Source organism: Typha latifolia, chromosome 1 (genome assembly GCF_019914945.1).
Source record: "Typha latifolia isolate L0001 chromosome 1, TyphaL0001v2, whole genome shotgun sequence".
NCBI lineage: Eukaryota > Viridiplantae > Streptophyta > Magnoliopsida > Poales > Typhaceae > Typha > Typha latifolia.
Genome location: NC_133086.1, coordinates 22,700,103 through 22,712,258, shown reverse-complemented (window position 1 = coordinate 22,712,258; position 12,156 = coordinate 22,700,103). Strand labels below are relative to the sequence as shown.

Here is a 12,156-nt window from a genome sequence, read left to right as displayed (position 1 = left end):
GGCAGCGTAGACCAGAGAAGTTGGACCGCTTCGTCCTTTCTTCCCCTTCTCCTCCAAACGATATCAATCGCTATCTCGAGGAAGGTCAAGTTTTTTTTCCGACAAAATCGTGGAGAACACTAATCGCTATTAGAGGAGTCGGAGGGAGAAGTCCAGGAAGAAGCTTCATAATTTTTTGGCTCGGTAGGAGAGATCCAGGAAGAAGTTTTGCTTTTTGGTCTAACTTGATAACAAACTCCAAGTAATAAATTAATGATCCAGTTTATTACAACATTATACAAATAGTGAGAGCTAGGCATAGCATTAACTGATTCAATCAATTTATTGTTATCTTCTCCTTTGTTGTTGTCAATATCGTATAAATGTAATTGTTGCCCCAAGTTTATAGCATAAATTGGGTAGAAATTTGCGCCAAATTTTGAGTCTATGGCTAACTATGATTCAACCCGTGATTATCTATCTACTTCCGCTGATTTTATGCTTGTAACTGTGACTGATTGGTTATATTAGTCTGCCACTGTGGAGAGCATGGATGGCCATGTCAGTCGGCACGCTTACTGGCACGACACTTGGCACTGGCACACCCCCGTGCTAACCCGTGCCAAGCCATGCCGACTGGCATGGGTGCATGTCGTGCCGAGCCGTGCCAGGCTGGCACGACTGTGTGTCGTTCGGCACGGCCCCATGCCAGTCATTGTGCCATATGGAGCCATTTTAAAAAAAAATTCTATTTTCATCAGTTATTATGAAATCAACTGATCAATTGATCATTTAGAAGTCTTAGATAAAATTGATGATAATGAGACTAGAGATGATAATGATGATGATAATAGTGATGGTGATAATAATGAGACTCAGTCTGATGGTGATGATAAAAGAGATAAGACATGCGTCCCTATTACACAACCTTCTCAGGGAAGTATTCTTTTTATAGAGGACTTGAGCTTGTAGGTAATAGGACATTAGAAGAGGTGCACCCACAGAATGATATGAGTTTATCATAATTACCATCATATCAATCATACCCACCAGAGCCAGAACATCATTATGGTGTATCTATATCTACAATCTGCCTATGCTTATGGTGTGTCTATACCTGTGCTGGTGCCGTTCATTCTCGTGCATGTTCAATATTCATATCATATCATAGGAAAATTATAAAATTTTTATTTGTATGAAGACTATGTGAGACGTTACAACGAGCAATACTATCAATGAATGAGTTTTGAAGAATATCAACAGTATTTAATGCAACATTCTCGTGTTATTCTTGTGCTGACAAATGAAGTATTTGATTATCCTCGTCATTTACGTTCAACTAGATATTAATTTTAATTATTAAATTATTTTTTATTAATATTGTGTTCAATTATATTATGGAGTGATCAATTATTAATATTAGTTTTAATGAATGTCTTCAATCATAGTATGTGTTAAATAATATTTATATTTAATTGTTGCTTTATCTTTAATAAAATATGTCATTTATTAAATAATCTAAAGATAAAACATTATAATATAGGTTTTAAACTTTTAATACATATACTTAAACCAAAAACTAAAGATTGACAAGACTAAAAAATATTTTTAAATATCCTAAAAAATTATTAAAAATATTTTAAATGCGTGCCAGTGGCACGTAGGGGCGTGCCACTAGCACGTAGGGGCGTGCCACTGGCACGGCGGGGCGTGCCAGGGCCTGCCAACCAACACGTGCCATGCTGATAGTGGCACAGCCATCGTTGGTGGAGAGTGCTCTTAATGGTCATGGTCTCTCTAGTCATCTCGACAAATCTAGTCTTGTGCCCTCCGCTGTCTCTAAAGAATATGCTACTTGGAAGGCTCGTGATTGTCGAGTTCGAAGCATACTTGATTGTTTCCATTGATAAGGCTCTTCGTCCAGATCTCATCCATTTTACCACTGCTGTTGATCTTTGGTGCCACCTTTGTTCACGTATTATCGAGTCTAGTGGTGCTTGGGAATATCACCTTCTGTCTTGTGCTCAAATTGCTCAACAAAAGGAATGATCCATCCAACAGTTCTATAATCACATGCGTGATAGCTAGAGTGAATTGCAAGCATTAGAACCTCTTATTCCTTATTCTAGAGATTATGAGGCTTTTAGAGAGCATCGTCAACTTTATCAGTTTTTGCATGCTCTTCGTCCAGAGTTTTGCCCCTCTAGTGGGCATCTTAGTTCATAGTGGTACCTTGCCAATCCTAGAATCTGCAGTGGCTAAGTTAGTTGCTGAGGAGACATGACTACGCACATTTTAGTGTTGTTATGCTCCTCATTCGTCTGTTTCATCGACTGGTGTAGATACAATCATGGTTCTAAGTTTTGGCCAAATATCAACCGGATAGGTCGATACCCAATCTGTTTCGGATTGAGGGAGAGACCGAGAGAGAAGGGAGTCAGTGAAGGAGAGGGAGAGTTAGTAGGAGAGAGAGAGAGAGATCGACAAAAGGGAGTCGGTGAAGGAGAAGAAGAGCTAGAGTTGGTGAGGGTGAGGGAGAGAGAGTGTGGTAGTGGGAGAGAGAGGGAGTGGTAGTAGGAGAGAGGTAGTGGGAGAGAGAGTTTGATAAGAGAGAGTTAGTGAGAGAGAGAATAAGATTTTTTTTATTTATATGAGAGAGAGAGAGTGACCGGTAGAAAGAGAGCTAAAAATTTTAAAAATTTTTATTTTTTTATTTATAGATTTATATATGAATAATTTATATTTATATATTATTTTAAAAAATTAGAATTTATATATTTTAAAATACAAACCGATATGGACAGCCGATCCCGATCCTAATTCCGATACTTGGAGCCTTAAATACAGTTCTTGTTGTTGGTAGCACGAACTCATTTCGCCCCTTTCCACATTGTTCTCATGTTGCAAGCCTGGACATCTGATTAAAAATTGTTGGGAGTTGTATCCTGAGAAACGCAAAAATTATAGGACCAAAGGACTCTATTGTCAGATTACAGCTGTGGCCAATGATGTCTTCAACAATGTGGTTCCCGTCTATACTGTTCCTCATGATCGTCTATAACAGATTGAATAAACTCTTGCTCAATAGAGTTAGCTTCTCAACCGGCTCCTACATCAACCAGCGTCTGCTCTATCTGCTTCTCAGCCTGATATTTTAGTTATGTCGGCCAATTCTGGTATTACTCATGACACCTGGATTGTGGACTCCGGTGCCACTCGCCATATGACTTCATATTCTTCTATTCTCATTGCTTGCTCGCTTTCTCCTCACTTGCCACCTGTCCAGACTGCTAATGGGTCATTTCTTCCCACTAATTAGTCTAGATCTATCACCAGTACTTCTGCACCGTTTGGTCATCTTACCTTGCCACTTGTTTTCCATGTTCCAAAACTAAGTATGAATCTTTTCTTTGTTAGTAGCATTTGTGACCTTGAATATCACGTTTTATTTACTGCCTTCTCATATGTTATGTAGGATCCACGTATCGCCAGGGAGATTGGAGTTGCTTGTAGAGTTGGCGGCTTGTATCATCTTTCGTTTTTACATCTTCCTACTCCATCTATGTCTTAATTTTTTGGTGCTACTCTCTTTTCCACTGATTTATGTCTAATTGTGTGGGCTGCAAGTTGGCCAACACTTGGCCCTTCCCTTTTCTTCAAACATTAATAAAAGTAATTCTCTTTTTAACCTTATTCATTCTGATATTTTGGGACCTGCACCTCTATTTTCTATGTGTGGATATTTATATTACGTGAGCTTCATAAATGTTTTTTCGAAGTATACATGGATCTATCTTATTCGTTGTACATTTGAAATTCCTCATATTTTTACTTTTATGATTTACACTCCATATCAAAACGTATTAAGCTTTTCAGGTCTAATTGCGCTCGAGAATACATCTCTTTTGCTATGCATTCTACTTTTCATTCTCATGGCACTCTCTTTCAACAGTCATGTTTGTATTCTCATGAACAAAATGGTGTAGCAGAACGAAAGCATCTACATATATTGGAGACCATTCGTTCTATTCTTCTCAATTCTTTTGTTCCTCGTTCTTCTTGGGCAGAGGCTATTTTGACTTATGTTAATCTTATCAACATCATGCCTTCTCTTCTGCATGATCATTCTCTATATGAGATTCTTTTTTTTTTTGTTAAGCCAAATTACAGTCATCTTCGTGTTTTTGGATGTACCTACTTCGTCCTTATTTCTCCTCATGAGTATAACAAGCTACCTGCCAGGTTTGTGCAATGTATTCTTCTTGGGTATAGTTCTGAGCATAAAAAGTATCGTTGCTACGTTCTTTGACTCAACAGCTACGTATTGCCCGACATGCTAGTTTTATGAAAGATACTCATTATTTTGTGAGTCTCAAGATCTTACCCAAGATATTACCTTTCTTGAATCTAAATCTTCTCCTCAGCTTCCTCTTGAACACTTGCCTACTCCTGACGAGTCTAGTGGTCATAATGCCTCTTCTTCACGTCATCCTCATATTACTCAGGTGTACTCTCGACGGGTTAGTCCCATCTCTTCTACATCTAATGGATCTCTTGTTGTTACTCTTGCCCCACCTCTATCTGTGTCTTCTCCCCTTGTTGGCATTGTAGGTCTTCGTCATTCACCATGTGAGCATCCCTCTCCTTAGAGATATGGTTACGTAGATGTTGTGTGCTATTCTTCAGAGTTTCATGCTTTTATTGCTCTTTTAAGAGATATGGTTACATAGATATTGCGTGCTATTCTTCAGAGTTTCATGCTTTTCTAGCAGCTCTTCATGTAGAACATGAGCATAGTTCTTATCAATAGACTATTGTTCATCCTGTTTAGCAGCGTGCTATGGTTGAGGAGTTTCAGGCCTTTGAGCATACTCAGACATGAGATATTGTTCCATTGCCGAATGGAGTTGAACCTATTAGCTGCAAATGGGTTTATAAGATCAAAGACAACCTAATGGTTCTGTTGAGCGATACAAAGCTCGTCTTGTTGCCAGAGGTTTCACTTAGGAGTATGGTATTTACAATTAGGAGACATTTGCTCCTTTTGCGCAGATGACTACCGTTTGTACTTTTCTTACAGTTACTGCAATTCATCGTTGGCCTTTATTTCAAATGGATGTGAAGAATGGTTTCCTTCATAGTGATTTGTCTGAGACAGTTTATATGCAACCTCCACCTGACTTATTTGTTCCTTCATCTCATATATGTCACCTTCGTCATACTATATATGGACTTAAGCAAGCACCTCGTGCTAGGTTTGAGTGTTTCCATCGTGCAATTATCGAGGCTAGTTATGTTGAGTGCTCATGACCAATCTATGTTTGTGCGGTCATAACCGCATGGAAGGGTTATTTTGTTTCCCTATGCAAACGACATAATTATTATTGATGACGATTTGGCATCCATCAAATCTCTACAAAAGCACTTCTCTCAGCACTTTAAGATGAAAGACTTAAGACTTTTACATTATTTTCTAGGTCTTGAGATTGCTCGAGGTAAGAAAGATATTTTTTTATCTCGACAGAAATATGCTTCTGATTTGATTAGTCGGGCTGCTATATCTAATGATAGAATAATCGATACACCTCTTGAGCTTCATGTAAAGTTTCATCCCACAGATGATGTACCGTTACCGGATCCAACAAGATATTGGCAGATTGCCAGTCAGCTTGTATACTTACGTATTACTCGACTAGATATCTCTCATGCTGTCAATTTAGTTAGCTTGTGGCATCTCATCGATTTATTCATTATGCAGCACTTCTTCATATTCTCAGATATGTATAGAGCAAGGTTCCCAGTATCGGGATCGGGATCGGTATTGACCGTCCAGAAAAACGATACGTATCGGCCGTTCGTATCGGATCGGACTATTTTTTAATTATATAAAATTCTAAATATTATTTAAAAATGCATAAATATTTAGAAAAAATGACAAAAAATAAGAAAACAAAAATTACTCACATATGAAGTTTAAAAACTTAAAAAAATGTATTAACTTACTCAAAATTTAAAACTTTATTGAATACCGAATTGGTTCTCGTAAATTTCTATAGTCTTCATCATCATAATCACTATAAGTTTGTAAATATTGATGTATGGGACCTAATGCTCCAAAAAGTGATTCCATCATACTAGTCATATTGTATTGATCTTGTTGTGTGACTTGCGTTTGAGGAGGATAATAACCAGCATTTGGATATTGTGCCTGAGAATACTGAGGATAATAACTAGCATATGGATCTTATGATGGCTCCAAACAATAAATACTCGATGTACCATAATTATAGGACCAAAATGCATCTCATGACGAAGTCGCTGATATGTATATATATCCTCAGTTTCTTTGTCTTCACTCCTTATGCCTCCTTGACTTTCCTCAACAAATGTAGATGGAACGATCTCACCACCATATGTATCATCAGGACTATGACTAGTACTAGTAGATATACTATCTCTCGCTGCTGAATGACTCGTACCAGCCTCTGCCCTCGTCGTGGTCTCTCCCAATATTTCATCTAACCATGGGTTATTTCTGTCATCTAATAGTCTGTCCTCTATTTCTCTGATTCATGGAGTCAAGGGGTCTTCTACATCAAAAACATAATTTAAATCAATCAGTTGTTCATTTTCTGCCTTTCTTCTTAAATTTCTCTCCCTCAATCTCATATTATAATGACAAAAAACTAACTTCTCTAATCTTTTCATTGTCAATTGGTTGCGTGTTTTTGTGTGGATTAAGGAGAAAGTAGTCCAATTTCTTTCACACTGTGATGAAGACACAGTTTGACTTAAAATCTTCTTTGCTATTGGCATCAAATTTGGTGCCTCCTCCCATCCATAAATAGACCACCATTCACCTGAAGTGTTATGAGATATAGCTACAACAATTTTAGTAGTATTGAATTGCCCAGCTCTCAATCTATATCTCTCCATCTGAAAGCAGAAATATATTATTAGCTTATTGATTATCTTGAAAGTTAAAACTTAAAACAAATAATAATAAAATTATTTAATTGAATCATAACTCACTTCTTTATCGCACAGGATTTATTTCTATATAGTTGTTTGTTCCATCTAGAATTAATCATCTAGAATTAATATCGGTCCCACATTTTTTTTTATTGATTCTTTAGTTATGTCCATTGCCTCATATAAAAAACCCATCTCAGACTTGTCATCACTGTCTACAAGTCTTAATACTTTGATAAGAGGCTCAAATACTACGGTGGCAATTGTAATATTATCCCAAAATGTATTTCCAAGAGCATAATATTATCCTTATAACGCATGATGCTCTCCAAGGCTAAAAAATGAGTGGCAAATCTAGTGACGCCGGGTCTGATGATCTCCCTACCACCAGTCATCTGCCTGAGTAAATTAAGAACTCAACCATGGTTATATATAAAATTTGTTAACCTCTGACCTTCACATATGACCATGTCAATTTCAGGCTCTTTTGCAATGTGCAGCACATGGCGTCCAATATAAATGAGGTCTTTTAATCATCAGTAAATTTCCAGCAGCTTTATAATTTGCCTTATTATCAGTAACCACTTTGACTACTATTTTTTCACCGATTTCTTGTACCACCTCATCCATCAACTGACAAATATAATCTGCATTTTTGAAATGAGCAGTAGCATCCACAGACTTTAAAAATATTATCCCCATGCCAAAGTACACTAAGAAATTAATTATATTTCTTCTGTTTTGTGTACTCCACCTATCACACATTAGTGTACAACCAAATTCATCTCAATACCGTTTAAATGTCTCAATATAAGTATGAAGTTCATCTACCTCTGAGTCAAGATATCTAGTAGCAATATCATTTGAACTAAGAGGGGGAACATCAGGCCCTACTGATTGTATAGCATCCACCATAGTGTGACAGTAAGGGCTATCAGCTACATTGAAAGGAATATGGTTGTAGAAGAAAAATTTAGAGATAGCTCTATCAATGTGTTTCTTTGCATTTTTTAATTTCTTTGAGAGCTGTCTTGATTGAAGTCTGTGTACGACCCCTTTTTCTGAAGATATGTATCCATTGATCCAATATTTTCAGACTCTGCTGTAACACCATGAGTCCTATGGGTAGAACTGCTGCCCTCATATTCTCTTTCTCCTCGTATATTAACTGATCTAGATCTCTGAAAGTTACCACCAGTGTTTCTTCTCATCTCTTCCTCTTCTCTATGCATATTTCTGCTCCCTATGCATATTTATGCTCTCTTTCATTGCCCTCCTCACTTTGCTCACTGCTATCATCATCAATGTGTACAGGATTATGCATCAATTCTTCACGAATCAGTGACTCTCTTTGTTGTGCAAATTGTTTATCCTTCTTTTTGCCAATTAAATGAGCCAACATCTGCTTTCTAACTTCCAAAGACACTTGAGTGCAAGCTGCTACATTTCCTTGTCTTCCAGCTAAATATTCTTTCAAACGGCTAACACCACCACTCATTTCCTTTCCACACCAGTTGCATTTAACGCGTCTTTTATCTTGCCCAATAGTGCTGCAATGTTGCCACCCAATGTCGGTATCATATGACTTCTCTTTTGGAGCCATTGATATTTTAGCTCTACAACTAAAAAACATAAACAAAAATCAAAATAAAATATAAAATAATTTAAAATTTATGAGGCATAATCGCATAAGCGGCACTGTGTGTTCTTTGCTACTTCGCCGCCTTGTCTTTGAGAAGCAGCAGCCGATGATCTAGCTCGCTGCTCTGTTGGCGAGAGAAGTCTCTGCCTGCAGATAGCAAAGAAGATCGCTTCTTGTGAGTCGCAAAGACTGCGGCAGTGCGCGAAGAAGCACTGCGGCACTGCGGCAAAGAGTGCGCGGCGGCAGACTGCGGCAGTGCGCGGCGGACTGACTGCGGCGGGTGCGCGGCGGACTGCGGCGGAGTTGTCTTCTTCAGGCAAGTCAGCGGATGCACTGCTGCAGTGCGAGATGCTACACAATGAAAAAAAAAACTTACCTAAGGTCGCCGGAGATCGAGGTCGTCGGAGAACGTCGTTGGAGGTCGAGGTCACCGGAGAGACGGAGATCTACTCACTACTCAGTCACTGGTGAGAAAGAGAGTAAGAGATCCATGAGAAAGAGAGAAAGAAAGAAAAGAGAGAAAGAGAGGAAAAGAGAGAAAGAGAGAGAGAGAGAAGGGAGAGAGGCAGGTGGAGGGTGGGGACATCAATTATTGATGTCCCCCGGGTCGGATCCGACCTGTTCCCACCCGTTTCAGTCGGGATCAGCCGAAACGGCCGAAACCGCAGCCGACTAGTTTTGGCTAGGATCGGGATCGGCCAAAACTGGGAACCTTGGTATAGAGACTATTACTCGCTCTCTTTTGATGTCTGCATATTCATCACTTATGCTTCGAGCCTACTTTGATGTTGACCAGATTGAAGATCCTACCACCCGTCGCTCTACTACTAGATTATGTTTATTTCTTGGAGATTCTCTTATCTCTTGGCATAGAAAAAGTCAGAATATTGTGTCACTCTCTAGTACCGAAGCAGAGTTCAAGGCAATGTCCACCACTACTAAGGAGATCATTCATCTTAGAAGTCTATTGGGTGACATGGGTGTGTTGACTCCTATGTCTATCGCTCTTTATTATGATAATAAGAGTGCTATACAGATTGCAATTAGTTCTGTATTTCTTGAATGGACTAAGCATATCAAGGTGGATGCTCATTTTATCCGAGATTAGTTTCTAAGTGGCACTATGAGTCTTTCTCATATATCTTCTATTGAGCAGATTGATGTTCTTTTCACCAAGTCTCTTCCATCTCCTCGGGTTAAGTATCTTATTAGCAAACTCTCTATATTTAATCCACTGAGTTTGAGTAGGGGTGTTAATGTACATGTATCCTTATATTATACCTGAGGGACAACATACTTTGTAAGATGTATATATATACATCGTTTAGTGAGAAATAATACAAATCACTATTTCTAACAGTTACAAATAACATGAAGGACCCTATCATAAGAGTATTATAGCGTATGAGCAATGTATAACAACTGAGACAAGCTATACCGTGCATAACCTCGTATGAACGTTGAAAACAATTTAAAAACCCTTTAAAAGCGTATCAAAAAAGGTTCATGTTCTTGTAAATTCATTCAAAATTTTAAGAGAAAGTGATCGGACGCGCAAATAAGACAACATCAGCGCACCTGATATCTGAGCACACCACTACTCGAACAAGGCGGATTCACCTTAAGGTCTTCGACCGCTTTCCTTATCTTTTCATACCCTTCTCTTAGCGTGAGAGCAGGAGGCAACGTCCGAGTAAAGCAGAGATCGACGGGCAAATCCCTATCCCCCACCTCTAAGAATTCATCGGCATCTATATCCAATCCAACGGAACAAGAATTCTCCGCATAAACCTACAAGAAACAAACCAAAACGTCTTTAACCAATCAAGAAAGACAATAATTGAATCAATAAGAGGTAATTCAACGAGACGTTGTAGTTAGGCTTCGAGGGGAACCCAAGAAGACGACGTCGGTGGAGTCCGAGGTGGTTGAGGGAGATATGGGTTGGAAAAGAAGCTCTTGATCGGATGGGACGAGAAAGGGATTGGAATTTGGGCGTGGGGAAGGAGAGAGGCGAGTGTTTAGGGTTTCGGAAGAGATCCGAGACCGGCATCTTAATTCTGGAGAAGAGGAGAAGAGAAGAGGAAGAGAGGGAAAGAGAACAGAGTTGGAGTGAGGAAAGGCGCCGTTTTAAATCGATAGGATAAGGTAACCTCCGCTTTGTTTTCTGTTGGGATTTTTTTCATTTCTCACTCTCTATATATGTTTATTTTGATTTGCACTCCCTCTTTCTACTATTATCAATTTGATCCCTGTATTTTAACTAAATCACTAAAAACACCGAAGATAAACCGCCAAATACAAGTGACATTGTAATTATCAAGTATTGTGCCCCGGTAATTACCCGTCCCACTGTTAATCAGTTTGGGCTAGGCATTAATTAAGAAAGTTTATGTTTTTAAATTATCAAGTAATACTCTTTTTTATAGTTTATCTCTTCTTCTTCTTCTTTTTTTACATGCACGCATACCCTCAAATGCTCATTCTTTGCTTATATATTTCATTAATATTTTTATTTATATGAATATCCTTCAAAATATATAATTTTCACATAAATGCCCTTCTAATTACTTTCTGATAATTTCACATTAAAATATGAAGCATTTAAACAAGAGTAATTCTATCTTTATTTCTATTAAATAAGTTAAAATTTTTGTTATTAGTTGAATTTCTTAAGTCTCTTAAGGTTGCGTTTGTTTTAAGAGATATAAAGACGGAATTGTATTAGTTATCTCGTAGGCTTTATATAATACAAAATTAGTAGACTAGCGAATGCCATGTCCCCAAAATAGGAGAACTAAGCCGTACAAGTAAAAGGATCTATTCATTGTTGAGAAAAATAAAAAATAAAAAATGCGAGGGCTTATTACTATCCTTAACTAGCAATCTTAACTACTCAACTTTATTTATTTTTAATCTTTTTATTAATATTTCATATGTATTTAAAGTATTGCTATATCAAAAAAAAAACTTTATTTTCCTTTATTTAAACATTTTTATATTAATAATTAACATAATATAATATTTAACGATATAATTTAAGTTTAAAATAATCAATAAAAATATAAAATAGTAAGTGACGGTACTCTATTTTCTTTATACGTACAAAATATAGGATAAATGGGCCTTCAAGTTCGGCCTGCTTGATCTCCAATGTTCTAATATAAACCACGCAAAGCAATCGATCGTTATTGGGTTGTAGAAGCCCACCAACATCATGAGCCCAGATCACTAATTCTAAACAACCATTAGTATTATTAATTTAGTCCAGGAATCCCCAACAAAATGGAAGAAGGAAGGAGGAGGAGGAGGAGAAGAAGAAGAAGAAGAAGAAGAAGAAGAAGAAGAAGAAGGAGAAGAAGAAGAGGCGTCTCGTACTCGATCGCCCCCCACTCCATCGCACCGCTGCGCGACACCTGAAAGCACCACAGCTCGTCATGCGGCAAAATGCGAAGGTCTGCCACGTCGTCCGATGTGGACGCCCATGACGATGGTGGGTTTGCATGAGACCTGGGTCTCGAGAACAATTGGATGATCACACCTATTTGTTATTTGTTTAAGGG

General features: G+C 38.0%; 1 protein-coding gene across 6 annotated transcripts in view; it reads right to left on the bottom strand.

Annotated features, from left to right (window-relative positions):
* Window positions 1–10,732, bottom strand: part of LOC140787755 (protein PHYLLO, chloroplastic) — a 35,540-nt gene extending 24,808 nt beyond the window's left edge. For 4 of the 6 annotated variants that reach the window (XR_012108887.1, XR_012108886.1, XR_012108889.1 and 1 more), the window contains exons 1-2: window positions 10,464–10,732; window positions 10,172–10,384 (exon numbers count right to left, since the gene is read on the bottom strand). Coding sequence is in view for 2 of the 6 variants with exons in the window: in XM_073136852.1 (XP_072992953.1) it covers window positions 10,172–10,384; window positions 10,464–10,646 (396 nt within the window). In the remaining 4 variants the exon portion in view is untranslated. The remainder of the gene's footprint in view (window positions 1–10,171; window positions 10,385–10,463) is intronic. The other 2 variants (XM_073136852.1, XM_073136860.1) reach the window with 1 other exon arrangement.
* Between the last annotated feature and the right edge of the window lie 1,424 nt (window positions 10,733–12,156).